Raw genomic sequence first — 18,794 nt, 5'->3', positions numbered from 1 at the left:
CTTTCTAACACTGTATCTCTCTTCCTAACCCTGTATTTCTCTTCCTAACCCTGCATCTCTCTTCCTAACCCTGTATCTCTCTTCCTAACCCTGTATCTCTCTTTCTAACCCTGAATCTCTATTTTTAACCCTTTATCTCTGTTTCCAAACCTGTGTCTCTATTCATAACCCCGTATCTCTCTTTTTAACCCTGTATCTCTCTTTTTAACCCTGTATCTCTCTTAATAACCCTGTATCTCTCTTGCTAACCCTGTATTTCTCTTCCTAACCCTGCATCTCTCTTCCTAACCCTGCATCTCTCTTCCTCACCCTGTATCTCTTCCTTACCCTGAATCTCTCTTCCTAACCCTGTATCTCTCATTCTAACCCTGAATCTCTCTTCCTAACACTGAATCTCTTTTTAACCCTGTATCTCTCTTTCTAAACCTGTATCTCTCTTCCTAACCCTTTAACTCTCTACCTATCCCTGTATCTCTCTTTGTAAACCTGTATCTCTCATTCTAACCATGTATCTCATTTTTAACCCTATTTCTCTGTTTCCAAACCTGTATTCTCTTTTCCTAACCCTGAATCTCTTTCTAACCCTGAATCTCTTTCTAACCCTGTATCTCTCTTTCTAACCCTGTATCTCTCTTTCTAAACGTGTATCTCTCTTTCTAACCATGTATCTCTTTTTTTAACCCTATTTCTCTGTTTCCAAACCTGTATTCTCTCTTCCTAACCCTGTATCTCTCTTTCTAAACCTGTATCTCTCTTCCTAACCCTGCATCTCTCTTCCTAACCCTGAATCTCTTTCTAAACCTGTATCTCTCTTTCTAAAGCTGTATCTCTCTTCCTAAACCTGTATCTCTTCCTAACCCTGTATCTCTCTTCCTAACCCTGAATCCCTCTTCCTAACCCTGAATCTCTTTCTAACCATGTATCTCTCTTCCTAACCCTGTATCTCTCTTTCTAAACCTGTATCTCTCTTCCTAACCCTGTATCTCTCTTCCTAACACTGTATCTCTCTTCCTAACCCTGCATTTCTCTTCCTAACCCTGCATCTCTCTTCCTAACCCTGTATCTCTCTTCCTAACCCTGTATCTCTCTTTCTAACCCTGAATCTCTATTTTTAACCCTATTTCTGTGTTTCCAAACCTGTGTCTCTATTCATAACCCCGTATCTCTCTTTTTAACCCTGTATCTCTCTTTCTAAACCTGTATCTCTCTTTCTAACCATGTATGTATTTTTTAACCCTATTTCTCTGTTTCCAAACCTGTATTCTCTCTTCCTAACCCTGTATCTCTCTTTCTAAACCTGTATCTCTTTCTAACCCTGTATCTCTCTTCCTAACCCTGTATCTCTCTTCCTAACCCTGAATCTCTTTCTAAGCCTGTATCACTCTTCCTAAACCTGTATCTCTCATTCTAAACCTATATGTCTCTTTGTAAACCTGTATCTCTCATTTTAACCATGTATCTCTATTTTTAACCCTGTATCTCTGTTTCCAAACCTGTATCTCTCTTCCTAACCCTGAATCTCTCTTTCTAAACCTGAATCTCTCTTTCTAAGCCTGTATCACTCTTCCTAAACCTGTATCTCTCATTCTAAACCTGTATCTCTCTTCCTAAACCTGTATATCTCATTGTAAACCTGTATCTCTCATTTTAACCATGTATCTCTCTTTCTAACCCTGAATCTCTATTTTTAACCCTTTATCTCTGTTTCCAAACCTGTATCTCTCTTTCTAACCCTGTATCTCTCTTTCTAAACCTGTATCTCTTTCTAAGTCTGTATCTCTCTTCCTAACCATGTGTCTCTCTTTCTAACCCTGTATCTCTCTTTCTAACCCTGTATCTCTCTTTCTAACCCTGTATCTCTCTTTCTAACCCTGTATCTCTCTTTCTAACCCTTTATCTCTTTCTCTTTCTAACCCTGTATCTCTTTCTCTCTCTAACCCTGCATCTCTTTCTCTCTCTAACCCTGAATCTCTCTTTCAAACCTTGAATCTCTCTTCCTAACCCTGTATCTCTCTTCCTAACCCTGAATCTCTTTCTAACCCTGTATCTCTCTTACTAACCCTGTATCTCTTTCTCTCTCTAACCCTGAATCTCTCTCTCTAACCCTGAATCTCTCTCTATAACCCTGAGTATCTCTCTTACCCTGTATCTCACTTTGTAAACCTGTATCTCTCTTTCTAAAACTTTATCTTTCTGCCTAACCCCTCTTTCTAACCCTATATCTCTCTTCCTAAACCTGTATCTCTTTTTTAACCCTGTAGATCTCTTTCTAAACCTGTATCTCTCTTCCTAACCCTGAATCTCTCTTCCTAACCCTAAATATCTTTCTAATCCTGTATCTCTCTTCCTAAACCTGTATCTCTTTCTAACCCTGTATCTCTCTTTCTAACCCTGTATCTCTCTTCCTAAACCCGTATGTCTCTTTCTAAGCCTGTATCACTCTTCCTAAACCCGTATCTCTCGTTCTAAACCTGTATGTCTCTTTGTAAACCTGAATCTCTCTTTTTAACCCTGTATCTCTTTCTAAACCGGTATCTCTCTTCCTAACCGGTATCTCTCTTCCTAACCCTGAATCTCTCTTCCTAACCCTGAATCTCTCTTCCTAACCCTGAATCTCTTTCTAAACCTGTATCTCTCTTCCTAACCCTAAATCTCTTTCTAATCCTGTATCTCTCTTTCTAAACCTGTATCTCTCTTTTTAACCCTGTATCTCTCTTCCTAAACCTGTATCTCTCTTTTTAACCCTGTATCTCTCTTTCTAAACCTGAATCTCTCTTTTTAACCCTTTATCTCTCTTTCTAAACCTGTATCTCTCTTCCTAACCTGTATCTTTCTGCCTAACATTTTATCTTTCTGTCTAACCCTGTTTCTCTCTTTCTAACCCTGTATCTCTCTTTCTAAACCTGAGTCTCTCTTTTTAACCCTGTATCTCTCTTTCTAACCCTGTATCTCTCTTCCTAAACCTGGATCTCTTTCTAACCCTGTATCTCTTTCTAACCCTGTATCTCTCTTCCTAACCCTGTATCTCTCTTCCTAACCCTGTATCTCTCTTTCTAACCCTATATCTCTCTTCCTAAACCTGTATCTCTTTCTAACCCTGTATCTCTCTTCCTAAACCTGTATCTCTCTTTTTAACCCTGTATCTCTCTTTCTAAACCTGAATCTCTCTTTTTAACCCTGTATCTCTCTTTCTAAACCTGTATCTCTCTTCCTAACCTGTATCTTTCTGCCTAACCTTTTATCTTTCTGTCTAACCCTGTTTCTCTCTTTCTAACCCTGTATCTCTCTTTCTAAACCTGAGTCTCTCTTTTTAACCCTGTATCTCTCTTTCTAACCCTGTATCTCTCTTCCTAAACCTGGATCTCTTTCTAACCCTGTATCTCTTTCTAACCCTGTATCTCTCTTCCTAACCCTGTATCTCTCTTCCTAACCCTGTATCTCTCTTTCTAACCCTGTATCTCTCTTTCTAAACCTGTATCTCTTTCTAACCCTGTATCTCTCTTCCTAACCCTGTATCTCTCTTCCTAACCCTGTATCTCTCTTCCTAACCCTGAATCTCTTTCTAAGCCTGTATCACTCTTCCTAAACCTGTATCTCTTGTTCTAACCCTGTATCTCTCTTCCTAAACCTGTATATCTCTTCCTAACCCTGTATCTCTCTTCCTAACCCTGTATCTCTCTTTCTAACCCTGTATCTCTCTTCCTAAACCCACCCGTATGTCTCTTTCTAACCCTGTATCTCTCTTCCTAACCCTGAATCTCTTTCTAAGCCTGTATCACTTTTCCTAAACCTGTATCTCTTGTTCTAAACCTGTATCTCTCTTCCTAAACCTGTATGTCTCTTTGTAAACCCCTATCTCTCATTCTAACCATGTATCTCTATTTTTAACCCTGTATCTCTGTTTCCAAACCTGTATCTCTCTTCCTAGCCCTGTATCTCTCTTTCTAACCCTGTATCTCTTCCTAAACCTGTATCTCTCTTCCTAACCCTGTATCTCTCTTCCTAACCCCGAACTCTTTCTAACCCTGTATCTCTCTTTCTAAACCTGTATCTCTCTTTCTAAACTGTATCTCTCTTCCTAACCCTGTATCTCTCTTTCTAACCATGAATCTCTTTCTAACCCTGTATCTCTCTTCCTAACCCTGTATCTCTCTTCCTAACCCTGTATCTCTCTTTCTAACCCTGTATCTCTCTTCCTAACCCAGTATCTCTCTTCCTAACCCTGTATTTCTCTTCCTAACCCTGTATTTCTCTTCCTAACCCTTTATCTCTCTTCCTAACCCTGTATCTCTCTTCCTAACCCTGTATCTCTCTTCCCAACCCTGTATCTCTCTTCCTAACCCTGTATTTCTCTTCCTAACCCTGTATCTCTCTTCCTAACCCTGTACCTCTCTTTCTAACCCTGTACCTCTCTTCCTAACCCTGTATCTCTCTTTCTAACCCTGAATCTCTTTCTAAGCCTGTATCACTCTTCCTAAACCTGTATCTCTCGTTCTAAACCTGTATGTCTCTTTGTAATCTTTGTAATCTCTCATTTTAACCATGTATCTCTATTTTTAACCCTGTATCTCTGTTTCCAAACCTGTATCTCTCTTCCTAACCCTGTATCTCTCTTTCTAAACCTCTATCTCTCTTTCTAAACCTGTATATCTCTTCCTAACCCTGGATCTCTCTTCCTAACCCTGAATCTCTTTCTAAGCCTGTATCACTCTTCCTAAACCTGTATCTCTTGTTGTAAACCTGTATCTCTCTTCCTAAACCTGTATGTCTCTTTGTAAACCCCTATCTCTCATTCTAACCATGTATCTCTATTTTTAACCTTGTATCTCTGTTTCCAAACCTGTATCTCTCTTCCTAACCCTGTATCTCTCTTTCTAACCCTGTATCTCTTCCTAAACCTGTATCTCTCTTCCTAACCCTGTATCTCTCTTCCTAACCCCGAACTCTTTCTAACCCTGTATCTCTCTTTCTAAACCTGTATCTCTCTTTCTAAACTGTATCTCTCTTCCTAACCCTGTATCTCTCTTTCTAACCATGAATCTCTTTCTAACCCTGTATCTCTCTTCCTAACCTGTATCTCTTTTCCTAACCCTGTATCTCTCTTTCTAACCCTGTATCTCTCTTCCTAACCCAGTATCTCTCTTCCTAACCCTGTATTTCTCTTCCTAACCCTGTATTTCTCTTCCTAACCCTTTATCTCTCTTCCTAACCCTGTATCTCTCTTCCTAACCCTGTATCTCTCTTCCTAACCCTGTATCTCTCTTCCTAACCCTGTATTTCTCTTCCTAACCCTGTATCTCTCTTCCTAACCCTGTACCTCTCTTTCTAACCCTGTACCTCTCTTCCTAACCCTGTATCTCTCTTTCTAACCCTGAATCTCTTTCTAAGCCTGTATCACTCTTCCTAAACCTGTATCTCTCGTTCTAAACCTGTATGTCTCTTTGTAATCTTTGTAATCTCTCATTTTAACCATGTATCTCTATTTTTAACCCTGTATCTCTGTTTCCAAACCTGTATCTCTCTTCCTAACCCTGTATCTCTCTTTCTAAACCTCTATCTCTCTTTCTAAACCTGTATATCTCTTCCTAACCCTGGATCTCTCTTCCTAACCCTGAATCTCTCTTCCTAACCCTGAATCTCTCTTTCTAAACCTGAATCTCTCTTTTTAACCCTTTATCTCTATTTCTAAACCTGTATCTCTCTTTCTAAACCTGTATCTCTCTTTTTAACCCTGTATCTCTCTTCCTAACCTGTATCTTTCTGCCTAACCCTTTATCTTTCTGCCTAACCCTGTATCTCTCTTCCTAACCTGTATCTCTCTTCCTAACCCTGAATCTCTCTTCCTAACCATGAATCTCTCTTCCTAACCCTAAATCTCTTTCTAATCCTGTATCTCTCTTTCTAAACCTGTATCTCTCTTTTTAACCCTGTATCTCTCTTTCTAAACCTGTATCTCTCTTCCTAACCCTGTATCTCTCTTCCTAACCCTGTATCTCTCTTCCTAACCCTGTATCTCTCTTTCTAACCCTGTATCTCTCTTTCTAAACCTGTATCTCTCTTCCTAAACCTGTATCTCTCGTTCTAAACCTGTATCTCTCTCGATAACCCTAAATCTCTTTCTAATCCTGTATCTCTCTTCCTAACCCTGTATCTCTCTTCCTAACCCTGAATCTCTTTCTAATCCTGTATCTCTCTTCCTAAACCTGTATCTCTCTTCCTAAACCTGTATGTCTCTTTGTGAACCTCTATCTCTCTTTCTAAACCTGTATCTCTATTCCTAACCCTGTATTTCTCTTCCTAACCCTGTATCTCTCTTCCTAACCCTGCATCTCTCTTTCTAACCCTGTACATCTCTTCCTAACCCTGCATCTCTCTTTCTAACCCTTTATCTCTCTTCCTAACCCTTTATCTCTCTTCTTAACCCTTTATCTCTTTTCCTAACCTTGAATCTCTTTCTAAGACTGTATCACTCTTCCTAAACCTGTATCTCTCTTTCTAACCCTGTATCTCTCTTCCTAACCCTGTATCTCTCTTCCTAACCCTGTATCTCTCTTCCTAACCCTGTATCTCTCTTCCTACCCCTTTATCTCTCTTCCTAACCCTGTATCTCTCTTCCTAACCCTGTATCTCTCTTCCTAACCCTGTATTTCTCTTCCTAACCCTGTATCTCTCTTCCTAACCCTGCATCTCTCTTCCTAACCCTGCATCTCTCTTCCTAACCCTGTACCTCTCTTTCTAGCCCTGTACCTCTCTTCCTAAGCCTGTATCACTCTTCCTAAACCTGTATCTCTCGTTCTAAACCTGTATGTCTCTTTGTAATCTTTGTAATCTCTCATTTTAACCATGTATGTCTATTTTTAACCCTGTATCTCTGTTTCCAAACCTGTATCTCTCTTCCTAACCCTGTATCTCTCTTTCTAAACCTGTATCTCTCTTCCTAACCTTGAATCTCTCTTTTTAACCCTTTATCTCTCTTTCTAAACCTGTATCTCTCTTTCTAAACCTGTATCTCTCTTTTTAACCCTGTATCTCTCTTTCTAAACCTGAATCTCTCTTTTTAACCATGTATCTCTCTTCCTAACCTGTATCTTTCTGCCTAACCCTTTATCTTTCTGCCTAACCCTGTTTCTCTCTTTCTAACCCTGTATCTCTCTTCCTAAACCTGTATCTCTCTTTTTAACCCTATATCTCTTTCTAAACCTGAATCTCTCTTTTTAACCCTGTATCTCTCTTTCTAAACCTGTATCTCTCTTCCTAACCTGTATCTCTCTTCCTAACCATGAATCTCTCTTCCTAACCCTAAATCTCTTTCTAATCCTGTATCTCTCTTTCTAAACCTGTATCTCTCTTTTTAACCCTGTATCTCTCTTTATAAACCTGTATGTCTCTTTGTAATCTTTGTAATCTCTCATTTTAACCATGTATCTCTATTTTTAACCCTGTATCTCTGTTTCCAAACCTGTATCTCTCTTCCTAACCCTGTATCTCTCTTTCTAAACCTCTATCTCTCTTTCTAAACCTGTATGTCTCTTTGTAATCTTTGTAATCTCTCATTTTAACCATGTATCTCTATTTTTAACCCTGTATCTCTCTTTCCAAACCTGTATCTCTCTTCATAACCCTGTATCTCTCTTTCTAAACCTCTATCTCTCTTTCTAAACCTGTATATCTCTTCCTAACCCTGGATCTCTCTTCCTAACCCTGAATCTCTCTTCCTAACCCTGAATCTCTCTTTCTAAACCTGAATCTCTCTTTTTAACCCTTTATCTCTATTTCTAAACCTGTATCTCTCTTTCTAAACCTGTATCTCTCTTTTTAACCCTGTATCTCTCTTCCTAACCTGTATCTTTCTGCCTAACCCTTTATCTTTCTGCCTAACCCTGTATCTCTCTTCCTAACCTGTATCTCTCTTCCTAACCCTGAATCTCTCTTCCTAACCATGAATCTCTCTTCCTAACCCTAAATCTCTTTCTAATCCTGTATCTCTCTTTCTAAACCTGTATCTCTCTTTTTAACCCTGTATCTCTCTTTCTAAACCTGTATCTCTCTTCCTAACCCTGTATCTCTCTTCCTAACCCTGTATCTCTCTTCCTAACCCTGTATCTCTCTTTCTAACCCTGTATCTCTCTTTCTAAACCTGTATCTCTCTTCCTAAACCTGTATCTCTCGTTCTAAACCTGTATCTCTCTCGATAACCCTAAATCTCTTTCTAATCCTGTATCTCTCTTCCTAACCCTGTATCTCTCTTCCTAACCCTGAATCTCTTTCTAATCCTGTATCTCTCTTCCTAAACCTGTATCTCTCTTCCTAAACCTGTATGTCTCTTTGTGAACCTCTATCTCTCTTTCTAAACCTGTATCTCTATTCCTAACCCTGTATTTCTCTTCCTAACCCTGTATCTCTCTTCCTAACCCTGCATCTCTCTTTCTAACCCTGTACATCTCTTCCTAACCCTGCATCTCTCTTTCTAACCCTTTATCTCTCTTCCTAACCCTTTATCTCTCTTCTTAACCCTTTATCTCTTTTCCTAACCTTGAATCTCTTTCTAAGCCTGTATCACTCTTCCTAAACCTGTATCTCTCTTTCTAACCCTGTATCTCTCTTCCTAACCCTGTATCTCTCTTCCTAACCCTGTATCTCTCTTCCTAACCCTGTATCTCTCTTCCTACCCCTTTATCTCTCTTCCTAACCCTGTATCTCTCTTCCTAACCCTGTATCTCTCTTCCTAACCCTGTATTTCTCTTCCTAACCCTGTATCTCTCTTCCTAACCCTGCATCTCTCTTCCTAACCCTGCATCTCTCTTCCTAACCCTGTACCTCTCTTTCTAGCCCTGTACCTCTCTTCCTAACCCTGTATCTCTCTTTCTAACCCTGAATCTCTTTCTAAGCCTGTATCACTCTTCCTAAACCTGTATCTCTCGTTCTAAACCTGTATGTCTCTTTGTAATCTTTGTAATCTCTCATTTTAACCATGTATGTCTATTTTTAACCCTGTATCTCTGTTTCCAAACCTGTATCTCTCTTCCTAACCCTGTATCTCTCTTTCTAAACCTGGATCTCTCTTCCTAACCCTGAATCTCTCTTTTTAACCCTTTATGTCTCTTTCTAAACCTGTATCTCTCTTTCTAAACCTGTATCTCTCTTTTTAACCCTGTATCTCTCTTTCTAAACCTGAATCTCTCTTTTTAACCCTGTATCTCTCTTCCTAACCTGTATCTTTCTGCCTAACCCTTTATCTTTCTGCCTAACCCTGTTTCTCTCTTTCTAACCCTGTATCTCTCTTCCTAAACCTGTATCTCTCTTTTTAACCCTATATCTCTTTCTAAACCTGAATCTCTCTTTTTAACCCTGTATCTCTCTTTCTAAACCTGTATCTCTCTTCCTAACCTGTATCTCTCTTCCTAACCATGAATCTCTCTTCCTAACCCTAAATCTCTTTCTAATCCTGTATCTCTCTTCCTAAACCTGTATCTCTCTTCCTAACCCTGCATCTCCCTTTCTAACCCTGTACCTCTCTTCCTAACCCTCATCTCTCTTTCTAACCCTTTATCTCTCTTCCTAACCCTTTATCTCTCTTCCTAACCCTGAATCTCTTTCTAAGCCTCTATCACTCTTCCTAAACCTGTATCTCTCTTTCTAACCCTGTATCTCTCTTTCTAAACCTGTATCTCTCTTCCTAAACCTGTATCTCTCGTTCTAAACCTGTATCTCTCTCGATAACCCTAAATCTCTTTCTAATCCTGTATCTCTCTTCCTAACCCTGTATCTCTCTTCCTAACCCTGAATCTCTTTCTAATCCTGTATCTCTCTTCCTAAACCTGTATCTCTCTTCCTAAACCTGTATGTCTCTTTGTGAACCTCTATCTCTCTTTCTAAACCTGTATCTCTATTCCTAACCCTGTATTTCTCTTCCTAACCCTGTATCTCTCTTCCTAACCCTGCATCTCTCTTTCTAACCCTGTACATCTCTTCCTAACCCTGCATCTCTCTTTCTAACCCTTTATCTCTCTTCCTAACCCTTTATCTCTCTTCTTAACCCTTTATCTCTTTTCCTAACCTTGAATCTCTTTCTAAGCCTGTATCACTCTTCCTAAACCTGTATCTCTCTTTCTAACCCTGTATCTTTCTTCCTAACCCTGTATCTCTCTTCCTAACCCTGTATCTCTCTTCCTAACCCTGTATCTCTCTTCCTACCCCTTTATCTCTCTTCCTAACCCTGTATCTCTCTTCCTAACCCTGTATCTCTCTTCCTAACCCTGTATCTCTCTTCCTAACCCTGCATCTCTCTTCCTAACCCTGCATCTCTCTTCCTAACCCTGTACCTCTCTTTCTAGCCCTGTACCTCTCTTCCTAACCCTGTATCTCTCTTTCTAACCCTGAATCTCTTTCTAAGCCTGTATCACTCTTCCTAAACCTGTATCTCTCGTTCTAAACCTGTATGTCTCTTTGTAATCTTTGTAATCTCTCATTTTAACCATGTAAGTCTATTTTTAACCCTGTATCTCTGTTTCCAAACCTGTATCTCTCTTCCTAACCCTGTATCTCTCTTTCTAAACCTGGATCTCTCTTCCTAACCCTGAATCTCTCTTTTTAACCCTTTATGTCTCTTTCTAAACCTGTATCTCTCTTTCTAAACCTGTATCTCTCTTTTTAACCCTGTATCTCTCTTTCTAAACCTGAATCTCTCTTTTTAACCCTGTATCTCTCTTCCTAACCTGTATCTTTCTGCCTAACCCTTTATCTTTCTGCCTAACCCTGTTTCTCTCTTTCTAACCCTGCATCTCTCTTCCTAAACCTGTATCTCTCTTTTTAACCCTATATCTCTTTCTAAACCTGAATCTCTCTTTTTAACCCTGTATCTCTCTTTCTAAACCTGTATCTCTCTTCCTAACCTGTATCTCTCTTCCTAACCATGAATCTCTCTTCCTAACCCTAAATCTCTTTCTAATCCTGTATCTCTCTTTCTAAACCTGTATCTCTCTTTTTAACCCTGTATCTCTCTTTATAAACCTGTATCTCTCTTCCTAACCCTGTATCTCTCTTCCTAACCCTGTATCTCTCTTTCTAACCCTGTATCTCTCTTTCTAAACCTATATCTCTCTTCCTAAACCTGCATCTCTCGTTCTAACCCTGTATCTCTCTTCCTAACCCTGAATCTCTTTCTAATCCTGTATCTCTCTTCCTAAACCTGTCTCTCTCTTCCTAACCCTATATTTCTCTTCCTAACCCGGTATCTCTCTTCCTAACCCTGCATCTCCCTTTCTAACCCTGTACCTCTCTTCCTAACCCTCATCTCTCTTTCTAACCCTTTATCTCTCTTCCTAACCCTTTATCTCTCTTCCTAACCCTGAATCTCTTTCTAAGCCTGTATCACTCTTCCTAAACCTGTATCTCTCTTTCTAACCCTGTATCTCTCTTTCTAACCCTGTATCTCTCTTTCTAACCCTGTATCTCTTTCTCTCTCTAACCCTGCATCTCTTTCTCTCTCTAACCCTGAATCTCTCTTTCAAACCTTGAATCTCTCTTCCTAACCCTGTATCTCTCTTCCTAACCCTGAATCTCTTTTTAACCCTGTATCTCTCTTCCTAAACCTGTATCTCTCTTTCTAAACCTGTATCTCTCTTCCTAACCCTGTATCTCTCTTTCTAACTCTGTATCTCTCTTCCTAACCCCATATCTCTCTTTCTAACCCTGTATCTCTTTCTCTCTCTAACCCTGAATCTCTTTCAAACCGTGAATCTCTCTCTCTCTAACCCTGTATCTCTTTCTCTCTCTAACCCCAAATCTCTCTCTCAAACCCTAGATATCTCTCTCTAACCCGGCATCTCTCTTTCTAACCCTGTACCACCCACTTCTTGCTGCCTACAATGCTCTGACTGGGCAGAAACAGTGAATGACTGACCGCAAGCCTCAAACTTTCACGCAGGCACGCACACACAAACACACATTCTCTTCTCACCTCCATACCTGTAGCGTCCTCCCCACCCATGCTCACCATCCTACAGTGATGATTGGTCTCTCTCTCTCTCTTTCTCTCTCTCTCTCTCTCTCTCTCTCCCCCCCCCCCTCCCCCACACCTCCATACCTGTTGCATCCTCCCCAGCCCTGCTCCTCCTCCTACAGCCACTATGGGTAGTCCAGTCTGGGCAGAGACAAACTCTAACATGGGGGCCAGGGGTCCCCAGGCGGTGGGTGGTGGCCTCTCCTCCTCGTAGACCAGGCCCTGTAGGGGCCTCGCTGCCAGCAGGTCACACAGTTGGGACAGCAGAGTCTTAGGACTACTGTCATTCACCTGAAGAGGAAGTCATGACAGGGATAGGTTAGCTGCATTACTCACAGACTACAACATGATCTGAGGACTACTGTCATTCAGCTGAAGAGGAAGTCATGACACGGATAGGTTAGCTGCATTACTCACAGACTACAACATGATCTGAGGACTACTGTCATTCAGCTGAAGAGGAAGTCATGACAGGGATAGGTTAGCTGCATTACACACAGACTACAACATGATCTGAGGACTACAGTCATTCACCTGAAGTGGAAGTCATGACAGGGATAGGTTAGCTGCATTACACACGGACTACAACATGATCTGAGGACTACTGTCATTCACCTGAAGAGGAAGTCATGACAGGGATAGGTTAGCTGCATTTCACACAGACTACAACATGATCTGAGGACTACTGTCATTCACCTGAATAGGAAGTCATGACAGGGATAGGTTAGCTGCATTACACACAGACTACAACATGATTTTAGGACTACAGCCATTCACCTACAGAGGACACATGATCACATGGTAACAAAAATACATATATAGAGAAAGACATTGTGAAACTGTTCATGAGAAAGCAGATAAACAACAGTAAGGGACAGTACAGTGTACTGTCTTACCACTACTATCAGCGAGAGAGAGAGAAACCAAAGAGAGTGATAGAACAGAAAACAGAGACAGACAGGTGTACAGATGGACTACTGGCATTCGTCTGGACACGGAGCCATGATGAATGTAAGGTTACGTTACAATGTATGGTGAACACATTGGCGGTGTTGATTATACCCATATTAGCATACTACATACTTAAAGTCCATACTATTCACTCACCGTCGCATTCTACACCCCTACCGACCAAGCCCTCGCTAACCCGGGCAACGCAAGGCCAATTGTGCGTCGCCCCATGGACCAGGTTAGATAGAGTTTGATGACAAGGCTATCGGTTACATAGAGTTTAATGACAAGGCTATCGGTTACATAGAGTTTAATGACAAGGCTATCGGTTACATAGTTGAATGACAAGGCTATCGGTTACATAGTTTGATGACAAGGCTATCGGTTAGATAGAGTTTAATGACAAGGCTATAGGTTAGATAGAGTTTGATGACAAGGCTATCGGTTACATAGAGTTTAATGACAAGGCTATCGGTTACATAGAGTTTAATGACAAGGCTATCGGTTACATAGAGTTTAATGACAAGGCTATCGGTTACATAGAGTTTAATGACAAGGCTATCGGTTACATAGTGTTGTGGTCAAAAGTTTTGAGAATGACACAACTATTAATTTTCACAAAGTTTGCTGCTTCAGTTTCTTTAGATATTTTTGTCAGATGTTACTATGGAATACTGAAGTATAATTACAAGCATTTCATAAGTGTCAAAGGCATTTATTAACAATTACATGAAGTTGATGCAAAGAGTCAATATTTGCAGTGTTGACCCTTCTTTTTCAAGACCTCTGCAATCCGCCCTGGCATACTGTCAATTAACTTCTGGGCCACATCCTGACTGATGGCAGCCCATTCTTGCATAATCAATGCTTGGAGTTTGTCAGAATTTGTCCACCTCTTGAGGATTGACCACAAGTTCTCAATGGGTTTAAGGTCTCGAGAGTTTCCTGGCCATGGACCCCAAAAAAAAATTTTTTTTGTTCCCCGAGACACTTAGTTATCACTTTTGCCTTATGGCAAGGTGCTCCATCATGCTGGAAAAGGCATTGTTTGTCACCAAACTGTTGCTGGATGGTTGGGAGAAGTTGCTCTCGGAGGATGTGTTGGTACCATTCTTTATTCATGGCTGTGTTCTTAGGCAAAATTGTGAGTGAGCCCACTCCCTTGGCTGAGAAGCAACCCCATCAGGATGCTTTACTATTGGCATGACACAGTACTGATGGTAGCGCTCACCTTGTCTTCTCCGGACAAGCTTTTTTTCCTGATACCCCAAACAATCAAAGGGGATTCATCAGAGAAAATGACTTTACCCCAGTCCTCAGCAGTCCAATCCCTGTACCTTTTGCAGAATATCAGTCTGTCCCTGATGTTTTTCCTGGATAGAAGTGGCTACTTTGCTGTCCTTCTTGACACCAGGCCATCCTCAAAAGTCTTCGCCTCACTGTGCATTCAAAACCACTCACATCTGCCTGCTGCCATTCCTGAGCAGGCTCTGTACTGGTGGTGCTCCGATCCCGCAGCTGAATCAACTTTAGGAGATGGTCCTGGCGCTAGCTGGACTTTCTTGGGCGCCCTGAAGCCTTCTTCATAACAATTGAACCGCTCTCTTTGAAGGGCAATCTTACTGGCAGCAATATCCTTGCATGTGAAGCCCTTTTTGTGCAAAGCAATGATGACGGCACGTGTTTCCTGGCAGGTAACCATGATTGACAGAGGAAGAACAATGATTCCAAGCACCACCCTCCTTTTGAAGCTTCCAGTCTGTTATTCAAACTCTATCAGCATGACAGAGTGATATCCAGCCTTGTCCTCATCAACACTCACACCTGTGTCAACGAGAGAATCACTGACATGATGTCAGCTGGTCCTTTTGTGGCAGGGCTGAAATCTAGTGGAAATGTATTTGGGGGATTCAGTTCATTTGCATTTGCATATGCAATTAATTGCAATTCATCTGATCACTCTTCATAACATTCTGGAGTATATGCAAATTGCCATCATACAAATTGAGGCAGTAGACTTTGTGAAAATTAATATTTGTGTCATTCTCAACTTTTGGCAACAACTGTAGAGTTTAATGACAAGGCTATCGGTTAAATAGAGTTCAATGACAAGACTATCGGTTACATAGAGTTTAATGACAAGGCTATCGGTTAGATAGTTTGATGACAAGGCTATCGGTTAAATAGAGTTCAATGACAAGACTATCGGTTACATAGAGTTTAATGACAAGGCTATCGGTTAGATAGTTTGATGACAAGGCTATCGGTTAGATAGAGTTTAATGACAAGGCTATTGGTTACATAGAGTTTAATGACAAGGCTATCGATTACATAGAGTTTAATGACAAGGCTATCGGTTACATAGAGTTTAATGACAAGGCTATCGGTTAGATAGAGTTTGATGACAAGGCTATCGGTTACATAGAGTTCATGCAATGGTAGAAGAGCAGATGAATTAAGGAAAGGCTTTCAGTTACTCTTATTTAGACACAACAGCATGAAGTCTCTTTACCTTAATACAGGTTAGCACTGTGGCTCCTATAGTTCTAGATCTATAGTACTGACATTATGACATAGAGTTGGCTATGTAACATGTGTCTCAGATAAGGATTGGGCCCTAGATGAATGGAATCCATTATTCCATTACTATGATGACTCTAAACCCTAAACAAGCCAGCTCTGACCCTTGAATCCATCACTGTCTTCCTTCCTATTCCACCATCACTGTATTCCCTGGACCCCCACCACCACCACCACCACACCACCCCTATATTTTCCCCTTATAATAATCATAGTACATGGTACTTATATTTGGCCCAATCCATTAGTGTCAGGTTAAGGTTCAGGCTGTAATGAATGGATCCATTATCACCATTACTACTATTACCCCCCAGAACAGCACAGTCTGGTCTCACCTGGAGCCAGATGACGTTAGCAGAGCCCCACTGGGTGATCACGCTCTCCCCCAGGGAGCTGTGTGCCCGACCAAACCCAGGGTAGAGCACCCTTCCCCCGGGCCCGGCCGCCGCCTCTACCTGCACGCTGGCCCCCGCGTGGATCACAGCGATGTTGAAGTTCATTATTGTCCCCGGGTCTCTCTCCCGCTCCCGGGGGCGGAGCAAGAGGTGTGGGGAGGGCGTGACTGGTCCTGCCCACTCCGCCAGGGCCAATAGGAGAGAGAGGGTGGGTATGGCGACCATTGCAATAGATCAATCAACCGTGGAGGGGGGAGGGGGGCGGAGGGGGGTGGGGGGAGGGCGAAGCTGTAAAGCGCTCTAAGAGAGGGTGCCTATGAGAGAGAAAGAGACAGAAAGAACAAGAGAGAGAGACAGAGAGAAAGAGAGAGAGAACAAGAGAGAAGATATTGAGGAGTTTAGAAGACTTTGATGTTCTTGCAACATTCTCCCAGAATTGTAAGTTTGTTCACATAAGGAATGGCCTACACAGAGGGTGCAAAGCAAAGAGAGAGAGAGGGATGGAGAGACACGGGGGAGGGCGAACGAGAGGGAGAGGAGGAGAGAGAGAGTGTAATGGATTCTGAATCCAATCATGGGGTAATATAAGTTAGCTTTGGCTGGAGCAATACTGGAACAGCAATACGGTATAGAGAAGGGGAACAAACAATGGAGAGAGAGAGATGAGGAAAATATGGGGTGTGGGGGCAGAGGGAGAGGGAAGATGAAATAGGTGCTATTTAGGCTATAGGCTGAGAAGAAACAATATGAGCGAGAAGGGAAATATAAAGGAGAGAGAGGGAGGGAGGGAGGGAGGGAGGGAGGGAGGGAGGGAGGGAGGGAGGGAGGGAGGGAGGGAGGGAGGGAGAGTGTAAATAGCAGACAGAGACAAAGATAGGGGTGGAGGTGGTTATTGTACTGCATGAATGATAACAATAATTAAGATCACTGCAAAACACACACACACACACACACACACACACACACACACACAGAGATAAACATAATAATAGAGGGAGCTATAGGGGTTAATGCAGACCAAAACACAATGATACACGCAAACAATCACGCAAGAAGATAATGACTGCATGAGAGATAGCAAATAATTTTCAATTTACTTCCTGTGTCAACCTCCCTCCCTTCCACTCTCTGTTTCAACCTCCCCCTCACTTCTCTCTCTCACCCCATCACCTCCTCTCTCTCTCGCTCTCTTCCTCTCTCTCTCACTCAGTTTTCATGAATTCAGGTGCTAACACGATTTCTTTGATTAGTAGGGCTTGCTGACATGATATTCTCTCTTTCTCCCACCTTCCACCCCCTTCCTCTCCCTCCATTTCACAGTGCCTGTTCTTTGACCCTGACGAGTCCTTTGGAACAAATAGGGAAGGTGAAAAAAAGAGGACAGGAGGAAGGGACTGGAGGAATGAAAGACCGACAGAGAAAGACAGAGAGAGAGACGGGTAGAAATGTCGTCTGGGTAGAAATGCCGTCTGTTGAAAGAAGGTAAATAGAGTGAACATGAGTGAGAGGAGGACGGGTAGAGGAGAGGAAACAGGGGACTAAAGAGGGAATGAAGGGGGAGAGGAGAGGAGGGATAAAATATGGGTGAGAGCAGGAAAGAGAGAAATATTGATTACCATGATGTGTATACGTGTTTGGCCTAAACAAGCACACTGCCAATCCCGAGGTCTCGACTGACAGGGTGTGTGTTTGTGTGTGTGTGTGTGTGCGTGTGTGTGTGTACATGGCGTGCATGCACATGAGATCAAATCAAATCAAATGTTATTAGTCACATGTGCCGAATACAACAATACAGTGAAATACTTACTTACAAGCCCCTAAGCAACAATGCAGTTTAAAAAGAATAAGAAATAAAAGTAACAATTAGTTAAAGAGCAGCAGAAAAATAACAACAGCGAGACTATATACAGGGGGTACCGGTACCGAGTCAATGTGCAGGGGCACCGGTTAGTCAAAGTAATAGAGGTAATATGTACATGTAAGTAGAGTTATTAAAGTGACTATGCATAGATAATAACAGAGAGTAGCAGCGGTGTAAAATAAAGGGGGGGAGGGCTTTGCAAATAGTCTGGGTAGCCATTTGATTAGATGTTCAGGAGTCTATGGCTTGGGGGTAGAAACTGTTTAGAAGCCACTTGGATCTAGACTTGGCGCTCCGGTACCTCTTGCCGTGCTGTACCAGAGAGAACAGTCTATGGCTTGGGGGTAGAAGCTGTTTAGAAGCCACTTGGATCTAGACTTGGCGCTCCGGTACCTCTTGCCGTGCTGTAGCAGAGAGAACAGTCTATGGCTTGGGGGTAGAAACTGTTTAGAAGCCACTTGGATCTAGACTTGGCGCTCCGGTACCTCTTGCCGTGCTGTAGCAGAGAGAACAGTCTATGGCTTGGGGGTAGAAGCTGTTAGGAAGCCACTTGGATCTTGGCGCTCCGGTACCTCTTGCCGTGCTGTAGCAGAGAGAACAGTGACTTGGGTGGCTGGAGTCTTTGACAATTTTTACGGCCTTCCTCTGACACCGCCTAGAGGTCCTGGATGGCAGGAAGCTTGGCCCCAGTGATGTACTGGGCCGTATGCACTACCCTCTGTAGTGCCTTGTTGGAGGCCTAGCAGTTACCATACCAGGCTGTGATGCAACCATGCTCTCAAAGGTGCAGCTGTAGAACCTTTTGAGGATCTGAGGACCCAGGCCAAATCTTTTCAGTCTCCCGAGGGGGAATAGGTTTTGTCGTGCCCGCTTCACAAGTGTCTTGGTGTGCTTGGACCATGTTAGTTTGTTGGTGATGTGGACACCAACAGCCCTGTCCACTACAGCCCCGTCGATGAGAATGGGGGTGTGCTCGATCCTCCTTTTCCTGTAGTCCACAATCATC

General features: G+C 42.1%; 1 protein-coding gene across 1 annotated transcript in view; it reads right to left on the bottom strand.

The window, feature by feature from the left end:
• The window catches only part of LOC110520829 (glutamate receptor ionotropic, NMDA 2D), a 173,299-nt gene that overhangs the window by 123,876 nt on the left and 30,629 nt on the right, over positions 1 to 18,794 (bottom strand). Inside the window, exons 2-3 of the mRNA XM_036963819.1 lie at positions 15,868 to 16,241; positions 12,086 to 12,292 (exon numbers count right to left, since the gene is read on the bottom strand). Of these exons, the coding sequence (XP_036819714.1) occupies positions 12,086 to 12,292; positions 15,868 to 16,152 (492 nt within the window). The 5' untranslated portion in view covers positions 16,153 to 16,241. The remainder of the gene's footprint in view (positions 1 to 12,085; positions 12,293 to 15,867; positions 16,242 to 18,794) is intronic.

This window comes from Oncorhynchus mykiss, chromosome 3 (assembly GCF_013265735.2).
Source record: "Oncorhynchus mykiss isolate Arlee chromosome 3, USDA_OmykA_1.1, whole genome shotgun sequence".
NCBI lineage: Eukaryota > Metazoa > Chordata > Actinopteri > Salmoniformes > Salmonidae > Oncorhynchus > Oncorhynchus mykiss.
Note: the sequence above shows the minus strand (reverse complement) of the source record. Positions and strands in the feature narration are given on the sequence as shown.